At 43.3% G+C, this 22,781-nt stretch overlaps 1 protein-coding gene across 6 annotated transcripts in view; it reads right to left on the reverse strand.

Annotated features, from left to right (window-relative positions):
• LOC101464467 (IQ motif and SEC7 domain-containing protein 1) overlaps nucleotides 1-22,781 on the reverse strand; it is a 179,572-nt gene that overhangs the window by 105,284 nt on the left and 51,507 nt on the right. Inside the window, exon 1 of one of the 6 annotated variants that reach the window (XM_076878326.1) lies at nucleotides 2,136-4,668. The exons of the other annotated variants lie outside the window; for them this stretch is intronic. Coding sequence (XP_076734441.1) covers nucleotides 2,136-2,272 — 137 coding nt within the window. The 5' untranslated portion in view covers nucleotides 2,273-4,668. Of the gene's footprint in view, nucleotides 1-2,135; nucleotides 4,669-22,781 lie in introns of those variants that run through there. 6 annotated transcript variants of the gene reach the window in all.

The raw sequence follows: 22,781 nt of genomic DNA on the forward strand, positions 1-22,781 counted from the left end.
GCAGCGCAGACAGCTGAGAAAAAAACCTAAAAAACAAACGGCTTGTCTTCTTCTACCTGCTCCTTTGCTTTATTTTCACCTGTTTCGCACACATCTCCTCCCCTCCTTCGCTATAGACCTTTATCCTGTTTGCTCCTCCCATCCTTGCTAAATCTGTGTCACCTTCCCTTTCTTTCCTGTGTCCTCACTCTTTTTCCCTTCTGTCCTGTATTTTCTGCAACTCCTCTTTTCTTTCCAGCCAGTGTTGTGCAGCATCAGCCACAGGCAGCGTCTGCACAATATATGATTAACACCTTACTCACTAAAGTAAGCTTAGAATAAAATACAAAGTCTAGTTAATTAAAATACAAATTTTCCCTGACCTTTTAAAACCTCAAATGATCAGCTGAAGCATCCATCGGTTCAGTTTCTTGATTGTTTATCAATTCGGGGGTCACGGGGGCGTGTCTCTGTTCTAGCCGTATGCAGCTCCGTGCTTCCCTCCTCTTTGTCCTGTCCTTCCACCTTTACCTTCTGAAGTCCTCCTGCTCCTTCTTATCTGATGTCTCTTCAGTTTTTTCCTTTCCATCTGTTACACGCCCGTGCCTTTGTTCATTTTCTGTCTGCTCATGCCCTTGTCTCTCATTTCTACTTTCTCCGCCTCATACTTCTTTACGCTACAACCCAATCCCCATCCCTAAGCTACACAAGCAATTCCTTTATTCATGGATTATGCTTCTAGCTCAGAGTCTAGCACTGCAGACGTGAGGAGGAAACAGCAGCAGAAGATGCATCAAGTAATGAAATTAGAAGATGTGTTCAAAGAGAAACAAGATATTCTGTGTCAGTCAGATTTTACAGACTTTTGTTGTTTGATCCAAACACCTGCACAGTTTATTTATTAAACACATCTTGGGATATTTTAGTGAACCAGGGCAGAGGAAGGAAGCTCGTTTTTCCACTTCTACTATGATATGACGTCATATGAAGACTACAAATACCCAGATCATGTTTCTATGTAAGCCCTGCGACAGACTGGCGACCTGTCCAGGGTGGACCCCGCCTCTCGCTCTATGACGGCTGGGATTGGCTCCAGCGCCCCCCGCGACCCTGAAAAGGATAAGTGGAAGCGAATGGATGGATGGATGGATGTTTCTATGTAATGGATTACTTTTTAACTTCAATGCGTTTTAAATCTTTTTCACCAGAAAAGTTAAAGAGAGGTGTGGAGCAGGGAAATTATTTTACTGCTATTGTTAAATAATCATCATCATTACCATTGCATTAATAATAGAATCTGCAGCATTGATATTGCATTCAGAGGTTTAAACAGTGTGTGTGTCTTTTAGAAAGACTAAGTTGCAGGAGTTGACAGGAAGTTGCAGAAGGCTTTGCAGAACTGAAACCGAAAGTCATTCTGAGCAGGTTAGACGAGGCTATTTGAATTACTAGGTTATTCAAATTGTCTGTTATACTTTTATATTCTTTTATTAAGCTTTTAGTAGAGGTTCTTGATTAAAACATTTATTCAACATAGTACATGTAGTTTCAGTTAGGTTATTACACATAAGGATGAGCCTCTGGTCTGGTGAAAGGTCAGAAGTGCAACGGGTGAGATGAGAGAGCATTTGAGGACGACACACACACACACACACACACACACACACACACACACACTCAGTTAGAGAGAATCATTTATAGGTGGAAGTTTAATCATGTTTTGACGTGTGTATATATTCTGTCTGTGACGTATGAAGGGGCGTCATTAATTCAAACCCTGATGCTATAAAATCTGTGTATGCTTTGATTAAGTCGAAGATCAATTCCGGTCTGCATACAGAATGGTCTTCCCACGCGTGTATTCATTAAAATCAATTGTTTGACCAAGATCTTCTGGACCTGGTTGTTTGTACTCTCCTTCCTCAATTATGTGAACCTTAACAGAGGTCAACTTTTCACAGAAATTTAATTTACCCCCCAAAAATCAGTGAAGGCCGCAGCATCCGTCTGGATGTGAGGTCGGAACTGAAGAAAACAGCAGCAAGGAGGAAGAGGCAGAGAAGGTGGGGGCAGGGAAAAGATGCAAGGTCACAGGAGGGTCTCAGGTCATAAATAATGAACTCAGGGTTCAAAGGTCAGCCAGATGGTCCTCCTACCTGCGGAGAGGTGTCCAAGTCCCGGAGGAGCGCAGGCAGAACAGAGGGCAAAGGTCGCAGACGGCCTGCACGCTGAACATCCCAGTGAGCTGTTGATTCACCTGCCTTCTGTTTCCCCAAAATCCTTGTGATGACATCACTAACCTGTCATCTCCATGTCAGGTGTTAGTGCCACACACACACACACACACACACACACACACACACACACCTGCTCCGTCTCCATGTTGGAGACTTTTCATCTTTCCCACTGTGAGCTTCCTCTCAAATCCTCCTGTTTCACTCCAGCATGGCGGCTGCAGTCTCATCGCACCTGTCACTCATCAACAATCATCTGACGAAACAACCAGCTGTTGTTGAAAAAGGCAGATATTTACCTGTTAAACTGATTTTCTCTAAAAGAGTGATTGTGGATTATTTCCTTTCAAGTTCCACTTCCTAAAGAAGCTGCAGGTCAGGGGACGACGCTCGTTTAAGGAATGGTCTTCCTGGAGGCTGCGCACAGACGAAATGAGTTTACATCCAGGGGTTTCCATGGTTTCCCTGGAGGTGCTGATTGGCGGTGCACACGGATCTGTTTCCCTGCTGCGTGCCCTTGGAGAGGGAGGCGCGGGCAGGGGTGCCGGGTGTTTTTCCAGCCGGTGTCACGTCTTTCTGTTGATGAATCCCGTCTTATCTGCCGAAAGCACGCTGTGAGAGTCAGTTTGTCAGTCAGATCGGCCGACAGTAAGTCAGCGAGACTCTAATGAAGGCGGTGACTCAGAAAGTGAAGCTGAGGTGTGTTTTTTGAGTGTTCCGAACAAATGTGACAAAGTTTCCATTGGAAAATAAGTTAGTTCTCCTGCAGCACTGCTAGAATGACTGGCTGTGTGGAAAACAGAATTTTAGGACACGTATACTGAATCTGATTAAAGCACACCATCATGATGAACACTACTCGAGCTTTGAATTTTAATTATTCAAATAGTCAAATTCCTATCATCTTAAAAAAAGGCTGAAATATTTACAGAAGGAAGGACTTCCTCCCCGCTGGAGCAAACGAACTATAATTAGAGTTATATTTAACACGTACAATTACCTTTTACATACATTTCTACATGCTTCGTTTTTAATCAGAATTACAATCAGCCTGGGTTTCTCAAATTTTATTTTTTCTGTTGCTTGACTTTATCACTCAGGACTCCACCAGTGAGTCTCTATGTTTGTAGTTATTTAGATCAGTGTCAAAGAGCTGAACTTGAACTTATCTAGAGAAACACCTGATAATCGGTTAATCATTGGACTCTGTTAAAGCAGAGCTGGGTAGAGCTTTTTGTTGTCATATATGATGGTGTCATTAACACTTGTGGGATTTTAGCTGCTGGTGAGATAAAAGAACCAACTTCACGATTAATAAAGACACTTGCAGAATTATTGTGAAATGGAAATAATATACAGCGAGTTATATTAGCTGCCCAGTCAGTAATATTAACGTCTATGGCTAAAGCTGGCCTGCAAACTCAGCATTGACGGGGATCCAGTAGGTTGTCATCAGCCTTCAAACTCAGTGCTGTCTGATTTCAAACATTTGCACATGTGCTCGTGTATCTGCTCAGTCATTAAGGGTTCAGAGAGGCTTGAGCTGACAAAAGCATGTCGCTTAACACGAAGGCAGACAGGAACTATTGACCTGCATTGCTAACTGCCCCAGCTGGCATGTAGTTCACTGATTCTGGGACAAGAAAACAAGAAGAATCAGCCACAGTCTCTGCAGACAGCTCTCACTGCAGAGGCCTGGTAAGTCACTGTAAGCTAACAGGCAGGAAGATTTAATCCTTGTGGGAAGCTGCAGCTTGTGGCTACAGATTAGCTACTTTGCTGGCAGATATTTTGCACAAACCTTGCTTGGCTGTTGAAATTTAGTCAAAGTCCCCGAAAGGCAAAAACCCGAGTACACAAAGCACCAAATCAGACTATTTATTACCCATCTTCCACTCGTCTGTCCATCATGATTAGCTGGCTACAGATTAGCTGCATCGTTAGCGGGTGAACCATCTATTAAAACTCGTTCAGTTTAAAGTCACTGAAAGACACGTGAGGCCACAAGGAGTGTGTCCAGAAAAGTACAAATATCACTCGTTCATCTCCTTTAAATTCACGTTCACCTGCAGTCCTCTGTCAGCACTGTCACACTTCTGAGTCACTGATCAGCTCATTAGGAATGAGTGTGTGTTGGCAGGATGAGTCAGCAGGACTAGTCGGGAAGTAGAAACGGTCACAAAAGATGACAATTTTAGTCACATAAAGAGCTCGAGCAGTAAGTGCAGGGCCGGCTGCGGTCTGAAGGTGACCGCCTTCCCTTCCTCGTACTTTCTGAATTCAGGACTTGCTGCTTCTCCCCTCAGCAGGTTTTAACGACTCGACAGGAACAAACTCCAGTGAGGTTGTTGAAAATCCAATTTGATCCAGAGATTGAGAGAAAAAAGTGCTGATGTGCTCCTCCTAAAGCGTGAACGAGTTCGATCTGTTTCTCTCTGCCCACCCTCCTGCTACCTCCTCCTTTTCTCTCTCACTAAGACTTTAATTGAATTAGCTCTCACTTGCAGGCTCAGTTCACCTCCCCTTGACCCTCAGAGCCATGACTGGCACTCGGAGCTCTTTTCTCATATGAGATAATAATCATGATTTAAGGCTTCAATGCTATTATCACTTTTTCATTCCAGTAGTGTTGATATTGTTTTTGACTGAATTTATTCTACCAAGAAGTCATTGTGATGCATCCGTGTCTCCTCTGCCAAAGATAGCCATAAAGTCGCTCTACAACAGGAACTAATCAGGATAAATTTCTTTATGTAAGACGAGTGCAGTAACATGCCCACAGCTATGGTGCCTCTGCAAGCCACTCTGCAACCCTGCACCGCTGCTCTTTTCATGGCTGAATCGATGTCATATCTGTTGTCATTGATGACTAGTGTGTGCTGTTCTGTGGTTTTTCTGCTGCCTGATGCGTTCACAGCATGACTGTAGAGGAGCCACGAGATCCGAGAACAGAGCGTTACCCCCCAAATATAGATCACTGCAAATGGAAACAGTCTAAAGATGTTTAGTCACACTCTGAGCTGTTCCCAGCCCAGTCCACAGATCTCTACAGCATGTCATGGATCATCTTTGGGGCATCCTCCTGGTTGGACATTCCCAAAACAACTCACATAGAAGACATCCCGGTCATACCTGCACCACCTGAGCAGTGTCCTTCTGATGTGGAGGTGTAGTGGCTCTTAGGCGCCCCCTGAAGGAGCTAAATGACCCCATCAGGCAGAGCCCAGATATTCTGAAATAACCAACTAAATAATCTGTGTTCATTTAGTTTGTGATTCGATAGAATTAAGTAAAGCAGCAATTTAATAAGTTCATAGTAGAGAAGAAGAACGATGCCAACAGACAGTTTAGTAAACTCAGAGTATGTCAGGGTTGTGTTGATGAGATGGGCGCCACTTTGTGCACCTTCTGCAAATTTTACATTCTTTTTGGATTCATTTACGTCTAAAACTGACAACTAAAAATTAAACATGTAAACATATAAAAACATTGCTTTAAAGAAAATCATAAGTGTCCAAGAAATTACCTGGAAAATGAAAAACGGTTAATAAGACGCTGTGATTAATGAGTAAATAATTAACAAAGCACTTTGATTTGACTGTGTTTGTGTAGATCTGCACGTGATAAGATGACGAAGGTGTCAATTAACGTGATTAATGTGTCGCGTGCACTTCCTGTTTGAACGTCACACAAAAACCCCACAAGAATAAGACAGATTCATGGAGCATCTTTAGAATCATAAGGGTTTTTAATCTTAATCTTCATCATTCACCACCGTCATCCTCATCATTACCGACCATTGCAATAGTCGTTGTCGAGACATCATCACAGTTGTTAATAACTGCACAGAAACAATCATCACCACCTTCGACATCATCATCATCACTTACATTCTCATCATTTCCAGTTTTCAGTTCTTTTTTGATTTCATACTTTTTTAATATATTGTATATCATCCAAGGTCGATCTCTTTTTTAAATAATTTACATAAGAATAAAGTCAACAGACTGAAGGATGACTATCTGTATATTTACATAATGAGACAAGCAGAAAGAGAGATCATCGAGAAGAAAATGACTGGAAACCAAACAAAACAGTGAGAAAGAGGAGGAGGAGGAGGAAGGGCAAGAAGCAGCAGCACAAGGAGAGAGAGGCGGGGAGTGAGGGCGATCGACAGGGAAGCCCCTGTGTGTGTCTGTTCATCTAACCGCTTGTCGAGCACCAGAACGACCCTGAATGAAGCTAATGACGTCGTCTCAGGATGAGGACCTGCCAGCCAAACGTTTGGTTCGTCTCCATGGCAGCAGGTTACACTGACTCTTGTATGGTAGCCTGTAGCACTCATTACCTGCCATAAAGCTAAAACAATCCATAGATAAACTGATTAGCATCACGAGACCAGCCGGCTTGTGGAACTTCAACATTAACTGAATTAACAGCAGCAAACAAACCCGAGCTGATGTGAAGACGACCACGGAGAGTATAAAAGACGGACGCAGCTGCTGGAGCTGAAAAGCTCCTAAACTAGTGATACTGCTAATAGCCACCAGGGGGCGAAACCTGCGGCTGCCCCAGACTCGACTTCTGTCTCACTTGCTGAGTTTATGGTCTCAGTTACTGGTTCATGATGAATAAAACACTGAGTCCAATCTACAAATGTTGGCCAGTGAGTGCGTGCTTTCACAGTCACGTCCTGCGTTTGATCGACTCTTGACTCAAAGCATCAAAACAGGACTTCAGAGTAGCTTCATCCATCGTTTATACCACCTGGTTGTAGCAAAGCTGGCTTGTGATTAAAATTAATGTTCAACAAAATAAATACAATTTTCTCCAATATGGGTTTTGTCTCGATGTTTCCTCTGCTGATTATTGGTCTGATTGCTCTTTGATGCTATAAAATGTGTATCTGAAGGACTGAAACTGCTCTACGCGTTTTAGCCTTTACTGAACCAGAAAGTCCAACCTGAGAGATTAAGAATCTCCTCTGAGAGAATGAGCTGACATCAACACAGCAGCTTGTTTGGGATGGGAAGGATGAGAAACCAAAAAGCCTTTGACTACAAAGCAAAAATGGGCTGGATTTTTTTTAAAGGAAACAACTTTTAATCTAAACAAACTTCTTCAAAGTTTTGATTTGACCTCCTCGAGTTGATTACTCAGGAGTGGAATTCTGAAAAAGAACAAGTAATGTTTTCACATGAATATGTCACGTCACCACAAATCGCTTCATTCATTAGTTTTACTCCAAATCTCACCCCAGGTGATCATTCCTACAGGACAACTATGAGGGAACTGTGACTACCATAGGGTCAGAAATTCTGATGTTGATTAGTAGCTGTGAGTAAAGTTTTGCATTAAAGCAAGATTATTTCTATGAGCGCCGACAACAACTGATGAAAGGTTCTCAACCAACAGAGGGACGAGGAGCGACGACCCGAGCAGTGAAGCAAACTAATGTTAGCAGTGGAGAGGCTGAGTAGCCCGAGTCTGAGACAAAGCTACGGAGGAAAACACTGGTGAGGAAATCAAACCAAAACATTGGGATACGGGGGAGAGATGGGAAGCTTTCCAGCTTTACATTCTACTAAATGACACTTCCTTCCATCCTCGTTATTTGAGTCCCAGAGACTGTTCTCCCTCCACGGTCATACTGGTGCTCCAATCCCCAAAAGGAGACTTCAATTGAGACGTTTTAAAAAATTTAGTTTGCAGAATTCAAACAGTCGGTGCCAGCAGAATCACCCATGTAAATGTGTGAGGAAGTCTGTGTGTAGGCTTTTCCGTCCTCCTCTAAATTTCCCACTCTACCTGCAGAGCAACACTCACAGCTACTCACAGTCCGTCTGTGGACTCACTAAATATTTAGGCTATTGATTTTTATTGCTGATTTTATTTCTCTCTCACATCTGTTATTGTTGTAATAATAAAAAAGTCCATTTGTGTTCATGTCGTGTATCATTGCACTGTAGCTCTACTGTAATTATGTGCAGCACTCAGCAGGTGCAGGGGACACATTTAAGGCGATTTCTGATCTGAACTCTTCTCTGGGCCTTGTAAACCCGCCTTATTCAGCCTAATTAAGAGGTGCACTAATTAAATCAGTTAGATAGAACAAACAAACAAAAACCCCTGCTAGAGGACTGATTAGCAGACCGATTTTATAGGATGTGTATAAATGAGATGGTTCACAAGCCAGTGAATGTTGAAGTAACAAGAAAAGGTCAAAACAAAGCTGGTGTCACAGCGACCGACCAATTTCTGGGACAAACTTGTTGCTTTATGCAAAACATGCAATTCTGATGGTAACAATACTAGAAATCTTTCTATATGTAAAGACTACAATCACCAGATAGATCATAAATTACATGTTGCTAGTCTTAATGTAATCAAAGCTGTCTTAATCTTTCACTTTCATTTTTTATTTTGATCTTTCGGACCACGTCAATGTTTCTGTACAGACTCCCAGCAGTCATCAGTTTCTAAAATACATTCAGAGTCACTTTAGTCACTTTTCTTCTTCCTCATTCTGATTGGGTTTGGTGTCTGCGGCTCAGGAGGTAGAGCAGGGTTTGTGGTTTGATCCCTGTCTGCTCCAGTCCAAGAAACTAAACCCAACGCAGCAAACCGTGTACAAATGTTACGTAGGAAAAGCATTAAAAAGTGTGTGAACTAACTGCACAGCTGATGTCGGAGGGTTACACTGAGTGACTCCTACCTGCTAAAACGGATCATATCTACAGATTTAAGAGAAACATAAAGAGAAACAAATATGAAGGACACTAAAGCTGCCAGCAAACTGTCACAAACTACACGATAAAAGAAAACAGAATAAATGACCCCAGTTTCATTTCCAATGGTGCTTCATCATGCAGATGAATTTAGAGCCAACACTTCACTGAGTAAAGATGAGTGAAGAAGCAGAGACGAGGAGCAGCTGCTGACGGTCGGCCCGTCTTCATAGCGCAGGCCGCTTACTCAGGGTTCAGGAAGGTTTTCACATTATTATGTGAACATTTATGTATCACAAAACTACTCTGTGCCACAACGATTCATTCTTTGCCACTGTGTCTAAATTCCACAGCTGTCCGCGGGTCGCAGAGGTCTCCTCCTTCTAACACGGACTGTTTCGTAAACGGGATTCGTGAGTTTCACGCGGTCGCCGGTCGGCAGCGTAACAACAACAGCGGCGACTCCAGATAAAGTGCGGAACGAGTGTGACTATTGTTTGAACATATGCCGTTCATCAGAGGGGAACACTGAGCACGTTTTCTATGTAAAACTTTATATTCAGTAACAGTAACAGATTTTTACTTTGTCCCATTTAAGACTTTATGATTTCACATTGATGTTCTCTCTTTTTAATGAATTAATGTTCTTACAGACGAGGGCCGGTACAACAGGTCTGGACGGGTTTCGTTGTTTTCAGGACTCACCAACAGGTGCTGCTGACGAGTCCTGTGATGTGAAACAAACATCTTTGGTATCGTGGGTGCACGTACATAATGGCTGCTTCAGTGTTAGACTCGTTTAAGGGCGATAAAGTCGTTGTTAGAAGCTGAATTTGTGAATTACAGTAAGTTGCCAGTTTGTCAGAGTTTGTTTTACTTTTTATTAGTGCTGTCAGCGTTAATCTCGTTAAAATGACGTTAACGCCATAACAGCATTAACGCGGCAAATCTCTGTTAGCAAGTTAGCGCGGGCTGCACTGTGATCCGCTGAGCGCAGTACTTTTTATACTTATTCTGTGAGAAACCCGGGATCCACAGCTAAAACACTAAACTGAAAGAGTTTTGCTTGTCCCGTTTGGATCTTTAGCCATCAGAGTTGTTGTCTGAAGGACAAGAAAGGTGCCAAGTGGATTTACTTTACCAAGTGGATCATCATGGCCTTGCCATATTGGTCCACTTGATTGACTTTAATTATAATTATGTATTTATTTGATTTGATTTTCGGTTGTTACAGACATGACTGAGGGATAGGACAGGGAGAAAGAAAAATAGAGGGGAGAAGAGACGGTGAGAAAGGGGGAAGAAAAAAGAAAAACAAACAAAACACCTGGGTCACCTGTATGGAGAATAAAATACAGAAGAGAAAACAAACAAAAAAGAGCAACATAATAAAAACAGCACCATCACAATAAACTAGCTAACAGTAGATAACAGTAGATGCTAAATATTACATGTTATTGTGCAGTACGCAAGATCGACAGCACACAATGTGCTTTGAGGTAGCAGCCAAGAAAGGTGTAGTTTGTGTCTGTGAACACCCGTGTGCACACCTGTGTGGATCAGCATGCTTGTATTCCAAAGGTTTCTCCAGTAACAATCTGCTAGGGAGTGTGGGGAGCCATGGCCCCGTCCCCCAGGGCATGAAGCAGGTATGGAGGAGATCCAGGCCCCAGACATCCAGTGGTCCCAGAGTACGAGGACCCAAGGAGGACCACCAACGGGGCAACCGTGCCACCCTCCTGGTAAGAGCTGAGGAGAGCCCCAAATGAGAAGTCACCCAGCAGCCACGGAGCAGAGGCCAGAGGGGGTTGCAGTGACGTGCCCGCGGGCTCTGCTGGCAGCCAGCTGTCCCAGAGAGGACCGAGCCTCAGGCCCAGAGGCCAGAGGGCACCCCAGGCCAGGCCCCGCCAATCGGCCACCAGGAGTGAGTCGGTACATACTTGAGCGCCCAGCCCCAGACACCAAGAACCACCAACACACCAACGTCTGAGGGCATCAGCCACCGGCAGGGAGTGTGGTGAGGGGAGATGCGCCTCCGTACCTCGGAGAGCCTGAGATGTTCCCAGGGAGGTGGAGTCTAAGACCCAAGCAGACATATAGACACAGACGAACAGGCGCACGCAGACACAAACGTGCATTCCCATATACTCAGCACTCACCCGACATGGAGACAGACACAAATAGACACTGTACACACAATCACACTCCCCACACATACTCTATATCCCAGGTCCAGGTACCCCTGCCCGCAGAGGGGCAAACCGTACCCAGACCCAGGAGATGTAACCCTTCTCACTGGGGTGGAGGAAAGCAGACCCCGTTAATAGAACGGGGGTGAGTGAAGACCCCAAACCTCCCTCCACCCGCTCATATGTAGTGTTGCTGCGTGCTGTTCTAAAGTGGATTTAAAACACAGGAGGGCATGGTGCTTCCTGCCAGAGAGCAGCACGGCTCCTCCCGAAAACCCTCAGTGTCTATATGCATTTAAAACTGAGGGTAGGGCACCAGTGCCAGAGGTGGGTTTGAATACACAGACCGTCCAACGTGCCCGCCCCCAAGGCCCTACATGTGTTGGAAATATTTCTAGAATAATTTCTATAATTGCGTATCCAGATTGATTAAAACTGTATATTAGAGCATTAATAGAAGCATTAACATGAGTCACTGCCAAATCTGATGCAAGGCAATTCAACATGTTTGCGTATTGCAAGTTCTCAAGTTTTGTTGAGTTTGTAAGTAGGCCACAGTGTGCATTCCCTTTCAGTTATTTCTCTTCTCTGTGTGTTTAACCTGTTTATGTAAGATTAAACAAACTGAAAGTGGGCGACAGCAGCAGTGACAAACAGAAATTTAACGATTAAATGACTCCATGCCAACTTGAATTACCACGCAAGGTTGATGACTGCGGCTCCGCTTCCCTATGCATACACCTCTGACTTTACAACATGACTCATCTGCCGTCCTGTATGCAGGAAAGTACTTATATAATCACCACAGAGACCAGCAGAGCCAGGCTGTCTGTCTGCAGATGCAAGGTGATGTGTGGTAACGAGCTGCAGTGGAAACAGACGAGAGCCGCTGACGAGGTCGCGTCCAGACAACTCAGCAGAAATGAAACGAGCAACGAGTGAGGACCGATCATGACATCAGCACCACACAAAAGATTAAGATATGAATGATGGTACGCAGATACACTTAGAGATATTTAAAACAAAAAAATGTTACTCAGCATCCAGGGAGTCTCTGATATGGTACACATGGCTGTGTAAGTGATGGGATGAGTGTAATGGAGAGCAGTGGAAAGGTACTGGTGCATGTTAGATTTGGAGACATTTACATTTTAATAAAGATATGTGATACTGAGATATTGATCCCAGCCAGTCAATCAGTCAGACATGTATGATGATCTCCTGGCTGAGCTCTTATTAGTGGTTAAAAGATTTTTTTCGTAGCAGTTTAATTGCTAATGTCCGGCTTTGTTCCCTGCATGGGCCGTGCTTATTAGTGCAGGACGCTGGTGTGTGTGTTTTAGCACCGGTGTGTAAATGAATAGAAAACAACGAATCACTGGAGAGCTGGGATGAATCTATAAAGAATTACAGCTCCTACAGAAGTTAATATCAACCTGTAGGGCTCAAGCTGATTTTAAAAAAGTGTATGAAGCAATATTTTGCAAACAACCTGCATGAAAAAAAGTCCAACCTGAAAAGGTGTTGCTTGTAGCTAATGGCCATTTCAACTGAGCCTCAGCTTTGAGCTACTGAAACGTGACAAATTCAAACTAAACACAGTTTTTAACAAACTCATGGACAGCTTCTGTTAGCCTGTAGAACTGCATTTAAACAACGACACGGCAAAGCGAGATACCGAAGCAGGAGAACAAAGAGAAACTAAGCCTACTGCACATGCACGCCACATTAACCTGCTGTGTTGTTCAACAACAACAAAAATACAGATTCATAATAAAGGCTCTAAAATTATTGCATTGGTTTATAAAAACAATTAATAACAGGTTTTGTAATTATTTACTATGTAAAATTACTCAAGTTTAGGCATCGCTGCTTCTTGGTTAAGTTTTGAGAAGAACATGGTTAAAATCAACTTTATCAGTTTTAACAGGCTGCCACATACAGCAGTTTCACAATTATCACCTTTATTATTTGTACTTTGGACCAGATCAGCTGTAACTAATAACAGCTGAAGCATGAAAAGCAAACAACTTAGTCAGGAGAGCTCAACGAGCTATTCAATTCATTTTCATTGATATTGCGCCAAATCACAACAGTCTCAAGGCTATATTGTAAGGTAAAGACCCAACCATAATACAGACAAAACCCTCAACAACCATATGACCCCCTATGAGCAAGCACTTTGGCGACAGTGGGAAGGAAAAACTCCCTTTTAACAGGAAGAAACCTCCGACAGAACCAGGCTCAGAGAGGGGCGGGGCCATCTGCTTGGGGTGAGGGTCAGTGGGTGAAGATATGACAAAGACATGCTGTGGAAGAGAGCCAGAGATTAATAATAACAATAAAAAATGCCACAAGGTCTATTAGCACATAGTGAGTGAAGAGGGCGACTAAAGTACAAATACTTAATGCATCATGGGAATCCCCCGGCAGCCTACACCTATTGCAGCATAATTAAGGGAGTGGACTTTTAAATACTCTAGGAACAACAAGTAGGCCTGCAGTGTGAGAGTGAAGTGCTCTAATAGGGTGATATGGTACTACAAGGTCATTAAGATAAGATGGGGCCTGATTATTTAAGACCTTGTATGTGCGGAGCAGGATTTTGAATTCAATTCTGGATTTAACAGGAAGCCAATGAAGGGAAGCCAAAACAGGAGAAATCTGCTCTCTCTTTCTAGTCCCTGTCAGGACTCTTGCTGCAGCATTTTGGATTAACTGAAGGCTTTTCAGTGAGTTTTTAGGACTTCCTGATAATAATGAATTACAGTCGTCCAGCCTGGAAGTAATAAATGCATGAACTAGTTTTTCAGCGTCACTCTGAGACAGGATATTTCTAATTTTAGAGATGTTGCACAAATGGAAGAAAGCAGTCTTACATATTTGTTTAATATGTGCGTTGAAGGACATGTCCTGGTCAAAAATGACTCCAAGGTTCCTCACAGCGTTACTGGAGGCCAAGGTAATGCCATCCAGAGGAAGAATCTGCTTAGATACCATATGTCTGTGAAGGTTCTCAGTCATCCAGGTCATCGTAGCCAAAGGAGCTTGCAAAGAAAAGATAAGATAAGATAAGATAACCTTTATTAGTCCCACACGTGGGAAAACTTCTTTAAGTTGCTTGAAGACGTTTCACTTCTCATCCGAGAAGCTTCTTCAGTTCTAAGGTCAAATGGCGGAGAGTCCCATATACCCCCACTGGGTTTAAATCTGGGACTCGGCTAAGCATCAGGCTTTCAAATGAATTAAAAGTCTGTCTGGGTCTTTGGTTGATTAATAGGCTGGTGTGAAAAATTGCTGCCACACCTCCCCCTCGGCCTGTGCTTCGAGGTTTCTGGTAGTTAGAATGACTCGGGGGTGTTGATTCATTTAAACTAACATAATCATCCTGCTGCAACCAGGTTTCTGTAAGGCAGAGTAAATCAATTTGTTGATCAATTATCAAGTCATGTACTAACAGAGACTTGGAGGAGAGAGACCTAATATTTAATCATCCTGTTTTACTCTTTGGTTCAGATGTGGATACTGTATTGTTCTTTCTTTGTGATTTTTTATGTTTAAATCATTTTTTGCTGGTTTTTAGTTTGTTTTTTGTCTGTTTGGGAGCTGACACAGTCTCTATGGAGATGGGGTTTTGGGGGGGGGGGGGGGGTAGCAGGAGGAGAGAAGCTGCAGAGAGGCGTGTAAGACTGCAACTCTGCTTCCTGGTCCCAACTCTGGATAGTTAGGGTTGAACGCAGCACAGATAAGATCTTGTAGAAGCTTGAGGCTGCCGTGAGCACTCAGACTAAGATCTCTGAGCAAAAGTTGGATAATATCTCGGAGAAGCTCACGGCTCTCCAACAGGAGATTGAGAGACCAGTGTCGGACTGCTAGATCGGCTGTGAAATTGACGAGTTGTTCGGACTAAAGGAATACCACCATCATTTCATGCGGCTACCATATCGGCACCAGCTGTGGTCTCAAGGCTGGAGCTGAACATCACCCCGATAACAGACGGTGTTTAGACTGTTCCTCCCTATCCTACGCAAGGCCACCCGGGTCAGCTGGAAGACTTTTTACTTAGCCTGGCAGGGCAAAGGACACTCTTTCAGCTAAACTCAGGACACACACACTTACATATTCACTGATACACACTCATCCCCCCTCCCTCTCCAAACGCCTTCGATGCTTGTCCCCTCCCGGGTCAGATGGCGGGTCGACTGGACCAGCGCAGAAATGCTGCATGCCGGATGCGCTGTCTACACCGGCTCTCTCTCACCTTTACCCACACCTTTTGCTTGCCTTGTGTTTCTATGGTGTATTGACAGTGATGTGCTTTTTGTGCTGGGGCGTTTTTTTCTGTTCTCAAACTGTCCAGGTCCTCCGAAGATCGAGAAGGCTGGAAGTGTAAGGCTGTGAAATGGGACAGTCTAGCCTTCAGATTTGCGTCACCAGCTGTCTCGGTAGAGTTTAATAAATGCAGCCGTCTGCTCCTTTCTTGCTAAAATATAACAGGACACTGGCGAAAATTCTCGACCATCTCACACTTCAGTTCAATCAGTTTTCTGTTTGACATTTATTCAGCTGTGTGAAAACTATAACTTTAATCTCAGCCAAACCAATTTACTCACAAACAAAATAATACAAAAAGCCAAACAATAACATTTTTAAGTTATCCAAGTGACTTATATATCATGTTTGACCTGAGTAGCCAAAGACTGCGGGGGGTTTGAAAACGATGTAGCAGGAGTTCGCTGTTCTCGTCGGCTCTGGTGAGCCTTGACCTCCCGGCTAGCTATCAAGCTGGTGGGTAACAGACGTCTCTGAAAACGTCGGGGCACTTTTGCCAATATGTGATGTCTTGATAAACTAAGCAGACATTTGAAGCGTACTCAGCTACATTCTCGCCTGAAAATATCTTAAAAGTTTATTTTGTGACCCAGAAAGAGTAATAGGAGTAATATCAAAGCTAAGTAGCTGCCGCCATCGTTGGAAACTGGAATTGGCTGGGTCGCGCGATGAATTCTGTTATAGGTTGGGACACGAAGGATACACCCGACCCATCCTTCAAATCCGGGGACATTTAGGCCACATTTGTCGGAGTCTTCAAATTGGGACAGCTTTCGCTGTGATGTAATCGGCCTTCAAATGCAGCATCCGAAGGATGTGGCCCCTGAATTGGGAAGCAGCTAAACACTACCGGTCCTTCCTTGCACCATAGGCTATTGACTTGTGACAATGATAGAAGCACAGCAGCTGCTTGTATCACTAGTGAATATTTAATGAGTTAATGACATTTTAGCAAAAATGTCCAATTAAAAGCAATGAAAGGATCCTTTTCTGGAGCTGGTGCTCATTCCTGAACCACTTTGTATTTTGACAGCCACAGAGCTTTACCATAGTGCTGGTGTCGAACACCAAGAACAACAAAACCTTTCGGACAACCCCCCAACCAAAAAAAAAATCGAAAAAAACACAAAAACAAAAAACAAAACAGACAGCTCTGTAGTGGCTCTCCTTCGGGTAGAGACACAAATCTGTTTTTCAAATATTTGCAAATCAGCGCCCACTTTGCATTTATGAACAGGATGTACCACTGATCCATTAATTTGAAATAATTTCATAATATATAATAATATATATAACATAATATATAGCCATCAACTAAAAAGAATGAGAAAAAACATCTAAATGCTGAATATATATTTTTTCCATTGGTCAGCTATTCATCACAAATTACTGATAATTTAAATCCACTGAGAAGTCCAGGAGGCCCACCAACAGGTCACACATGAGCAAACTGAGCTTGAGCACCTTGGTTGAAGACCCATTAGGCGATCAATGTGTGCAAGTCTCACTAAAATCTGGCCGCTCTGGGAGGAGCAGCTATTCTTATGAACTGTGGAGGGACAGACAGGCAGACAACAGGCCCCTCACCATCAAAGAAGCTCATCTGTCTTTCAGATGGATGAGCTAAAATCCTAAAATCTAAGCAGCTAATGTAACGTTTAACTGGACAAAATGAAGATTTAAAGTCTGATATTTTTCACGGTGAAGAACAAAGAAAGATAAGTTTCCATAAAGTTCTAACCATCGTACAGAAGAATAATATCTAAGCCTGCAAAACTCATTTCATTTATATTTAACGTTCTTTTTTTAACATCCCACAATGATTGTCACCACATCATTCAAGTCAAACTTCATGTGTAGAAACACATTATTAAAATAAAAGTGCTTCATGGATAATCATCAGATGATGAGAAGGTTCTACACAGGAAACAGATTTTATGGTCTAGTTTTTTTAAGCCTATTATGCTATTATGTCTATATTACAACAATAAAACATTACGTATTCCCTCGGGCTAATATTAGCTGAATTAACAAACAACACTAATAAATTCGTACTGGACTGATTTGGGTTAATTGCAGCATATTGTCATTTAGTGGTAGTGCAGAGTGTCCTAGGTAATAAACTGTTAGAAACATGGCACATTAGAAGTCCTACAGTATCTTATCAAACTTGATATTGTTTCCCTGCACACTGAGAGGATGGGATGGTTAGTATCGCTAAGGTTTGATCATTTACCTGTTCTCACCTATTGACTACATGGCACGGTGTTTTACCGACGCAGTTTTCCTCAGTTTCACTGGCAGTTTGCACTCAATGTGATGGAAAGTGCATCATAACCAAGATGAATACGTTGTAAAGCTGGAGGACTGTCGCTCAGGACGAATCTAAAAAAGGTGATAAACTGCTGTGGAAAGACTTCTCATGCTGTGCTAACGCGATCTTTCACATCTCAATAAACATTTTCACAGCTAATTCATTTACAGCGAGAAAAAGTAGGAACACACTGAGAGACAAACAGGAAGTAATCATTTGCATTAAAACTCAATTAAGTGAAACCGTCCAAAATCTCTCTTGTCACTATTCACCATCATTAGTGCACAGCAGGAGGGCGTTTGGTTAAACACTGCATTTAGGAATAATACAGAGGTCCTTTACATCACTGCAAACCTCACCACATGACCAATTAAGATGAGTTTAGTGTGCATGGGTTGCAACTGCAATTCTGTACTGTTTAAAGGCAGAAACCTTCACATTACGAGGCTTTCAGATTAACAATGATTCAAATAATAAATATATGATATACAACGTAGCAAACTGGGCGGTCCTGTGTAATGGGCAGGTATGCCTGTTAATGCTTTTCCGCTTGTATCTGAGTATTATTGGTGTGGTGGTATTTGTGCTTTGCTTGAGTTAAAGGGGACCTATTATTTCTTATTTACTTCTTTCTGTCATGTACATTAAACATACCCAAGGTTTGAAATGATGAAGTCACCATGTGTACAAAAAAATCCCTGTAATCCCTTCTGAGCACTCAGTTTCTGAGCGTTTTACTACTTTTGGGCACAGAAGCCCCGCCCAACTGATGTTCAAGACTTTGGCTTATGAGGGGCAGCCAATCAGAAGAGCGTGGAGGAGAGGAGTTAAAGGGGCTGCGCCAAGCAGCAGTACAAGATTAATAAGGGTTATTCTAACCTGTGAATCAGGCAAAGCTACTCTGCAAAAGTCTAAGCGAAATAGGTCCCCTTTAAGGATCTGAGAAGAGTCTGTCAGTAAAGAAAAAAACTGCAATCATGCAAAGATGGAAAAAAAAAAACACGTGTTTCACAGACAGGCATTTTACATCTCTGAAAAAATAAAATATCCACCACTTTCATCTGTTCCACAGTTAAATATTAATAAGTTTTTAATACTGATAACACCACTGGACTCATGTTGTAAACCTTTGACATCGTGTCAAACGTCGTCGTGCTGCATACAAAACTTTGGATCAAAGCGCATTTTTTTATTGATAAATCAGCTACTACACGGGTGTGACCCCCTCCCACTCAATATGAGTTTACGTACACTGGGAGATTCTCGTTCCAGACTTGGAAAACAAACGTATTGCTTTTTAAATGTATAAACGGCGAAAAGGAGCTACAGACGAAACTGTGGGCAGCTAGCTATGAAATAAAGATATAGATCGGACTTTACAGCTAAAAGATGACTGGATGAACTCGTCAGAGGATTTGCTCATACAGCATACGGCGTTTTCTGCTCATAAAACATTACATTTGCTCGAGGGTTTGGGTGTCAAAGACGTCTTTTTTTTTTTTTTAACTTGGCACTGCGACAGGAGGATACGACCCCCCCGCTATCAAACTTGGCAATGAGACAGACTTTTCACTTTTTCGTCTTTGATTTTCTTGGCACTGAATCAGAAAAATGTCTTTCTTACTTTCTTTCTTCAGGAAGAGGAAAAAAACAGGAAGGAGAAGAAAAGAGGAGGAGCTTGAGGGAGTCAAAGCTACAGAGTTAAACACAAAGAGAAGATGGATAAAAGAGTGTACACAAAAAAAGATGAGAGACGACACAAAGGGCTCCACTGTTGCTCCCTTCATCACCGCCTTCATCAGCTTCCTCTCGCTCAGAGGGGAAGCCACCGAGTGTGTTTACGTGCACTGTAGTTATTAAGGCAATACTGCGACTCCTGAAACTGTCGCATGAAATCCAATTATTTGAGTTCTTCGTGATCTGAGCAACAGTACATGCAGACCAAGCTTCCCTCCTTTGAAACCAGACATGTCTATTTATGGATTTCTTTTACCTGAGCAAACGTCTTGGCTCAGTGCAGGCAGCTAATTAAATGTGACAGCGATGGGACAGCAAAGCTAGCGAAGCAGTAACTGCAGGTTAGGTTTACTGGAGCTAACCGGAGTTGGGTGTAGCCTTATTTGTGGCACCTTGTTCTGCGGTGCACCATATTACCTGTGGATGGCTCAAGTGACAATAAAAGCCACTTGATGTCACTTTGATCGTAAAGCATGATTTGTATGTATGCACTGCTGATGTCACTGACAAGGCAAGCTAACATAACTTTGATCAACAGTTAGCATGGCGAGCTCACGGTCTTTTACTACCCTTCTTTTACTTATTAGCGAGAAAACCTCCTGTATTTTGCATTTGGACCCTTTGACGTGATCTGATTTGACTGACTGGTCTCACATGCTCCTTACAGTGAGTGACATTTTAAAACCTTGGCTCCAGGCTCAGATATCTCCTTTCAAAGACCTCTGTAGAGATTGCTCTTATGGCGTCACACTAAGCTAAACAGCTTAGCAGAGCTTGGTCTGCGTGTAGGATCAGATCAGAAGTAGTCATCATATTCGTGAATTAAGAACCCTTTCATTAAGCATATATAGTAGATTGTGGTAACGGCTACGTGACATCATGAAAATATTGCCTTAAAGCCGATCACCGCCTGTGATCAGAGGACTGATGTGCATGTAAACATACTCCAGATATCACTGATATCATTTATGATCTCTGAGGACTCTTGCAGCTGCTGTGTGCACATCTGTGTGTATGTGTGTGTGTCTCTGTCCAAGTGCACTGTACACATCAGGCACCAGGGTTCTCCCTAAAACTGGATCGCGGGGAGGGGGGGAGCACTTGAAGAGTTTTCAGTCATGATGGCTGCTTCACGTCTTAAGTGGTAAAAAGGGCCAAAAATTACTCTCCTAATACGGCCGCTTTTATCCATTTCTCTTCACATGACCTTATACATCAGAGTGCTAAGTCTCAGTTTGGCCTCCTTCAGCTGTCAGACTCCAAAACAAGAGTACAGACTTTCCCTGATGTACGTCGGTACGATTTTATTCGTGCTGCTCACACTCGCTCCACTGTTGAAAGTGTGTGTCAACAGGATGTTAACGTAAGAAAAGAAGCAGTTATAAGGAGAACCCAGGGTGCAGTATGTAGGCAACAAAAGAAAGAGCAAACTCGGGACTCCGGTGGCCGGCCACTGTGCAACCAGTCGAGCAGCCTGCGTTTACTGAAGAGGAGCTCCGAATGATGTGTGGTTATCTGCCAGAGTGACTCGTACTGTTCACGAACTCGCTAACAAACTATCGGTCCCATAAAGACCTGATGGGTCTTCGTCCTTCGTTCCAAAGAGTTTGGTGTGGTGACAACATGCAACGACCAGAGGCCTGCGTATACAGAGTTGGGACACAGATAGCCCCGCAGCTTGTTGTTGCATTGAGCGCTGTCCAATCCTCGCCGAACTCTTTATACAGCAGGCTCTCGACGCAGCGTTGCCAGGAAACGGCGGGGTCATGGCTTCATGCTCGGACAGGGAGGATAAACCGTTAAAGTCCCCGTTCTGACCCGAACTAGGAGACGAGGGGAAGAGTTTCCTTTCAGACGGAGGTTAAAAAGCGCCTGACGAGTTTAAAATTATGCACAAAACTGCAGACTCATCGCTGGCGTTCAGCCGAGTCACCCTGTGAACCAGCTGAAGCAGGTGTGAGCTCTCCAGGTAGGTCAGACTGCAGAGGTGATGATCGGTCCTTGTGGTTTTAAAGCTGCAGAGCAACGTTTACTGTCTGACTCAAGGTGTGTAAGAAAATGTGTCGCCAGATTTAAAAGAAAAGAGATCGGATCAGCAGCAGAGTTGCAAAGACAGCTTCATTGTTTTCTTTTAAAGCTCCAGTTTTCTCCACAAACAGGCTTTTAACGAGGAAGTTTTAAATGAAGGATCGCCGGATTTACTCCACATCTTCTCATTTCACACGTCTCTTTTTTTACTCCACAGTTTTCTTGCTGTTTGGTGGTCAAACGACAAAAGAGGAAGAGAGAGAGAGACAGAGAGAGAGACAGCCATGGTGGACGGAGGACAGGGGCTCATAATTACCCCTCAGTTTACCCTGGGACAGTTGTGTGGGGCGGAGCTTTCTCACGGTCGCCCCTGGTTACCTAGATGAGGGGCTACTGCACTCGGAGGCGGGGCAACAGAACTGATGGGCGATGTCATCATCTTCCTCCTCTCTGAGAGACAGACAAACAGACAAGAGAAACAAAAACAGAGAGGAGGAAGAGGAGGAAGGAAAGGAGGTGGAAGAGGAGGAAAAGGATGGAGCAGGGAAAAGCAAAAGGGAAGAATAAAGGATAGAGGAGAGAGTAAGGGATGACGGAGGAAGGAGAAGAAAAGAGAAAGGCATGGGAAGGACGAAGAAGGAAAGAAAGGAATTAAGAGAAGAGGAAAGAGACATAGGAAGGAGAAGGTGAGAAAAGGATTAGATGGGAGGGGAGACGAGGAGAGAATGATTGAGGACAAAGAAGAAGGAATAAGAAGACAAGAGAGTAGTGAGAGTGGAAGGAGACAAGAAGAGAAAAGGGAATAGAGGACGGGGGGTTGGATCGAGAAAATAAGAAAAAAGGTAGAACAGGAAGAGGAAGGAGGAAAAGGTGAAAATATGATGGGGAAGAGCGGAGGAGAGAAAAGGACGGAGAAAGAAGAGAATCATCAGAAAAGAGGGGATAAAAGCGGAGACTGTGGTGGGCTCTGAAGTTCGGACGTGCAGTGCAGCAGATGGCCACCAGATGTCAGTGTTTACACATGGCTAACTGAAGGACTGACTTTCTGAGTTGAACTTTTTCTCACAGAGGTGAAGCAGCGTTGCCCCGGGACACAATTAATCTCTAATATTACAAACTTTACACAGAGTCAGAAGTGAACAAACTTAGTTCTGAGCCTGCATGTTTTTCCTTAGGGGGAGAGGACAGTGATGGAATGAGGCAAGGATGAAGGTGGGGTGAATGGATGATGTGAGCCGAG

Source organism: Maylandia zebra, linkage group LG20 (genome assembly GCF_041146795.1).
Source record: "Maylandia zebra isolate NMK-2024a linkage group LG20, Mzebra_GT3a, whole genome shotgun sequence".
NCBI lineage: Eukaryota > Metazoa > Chordata > Actinopteri > Cichliformes > Cichlidae > Maylandia > Maylandia zebra.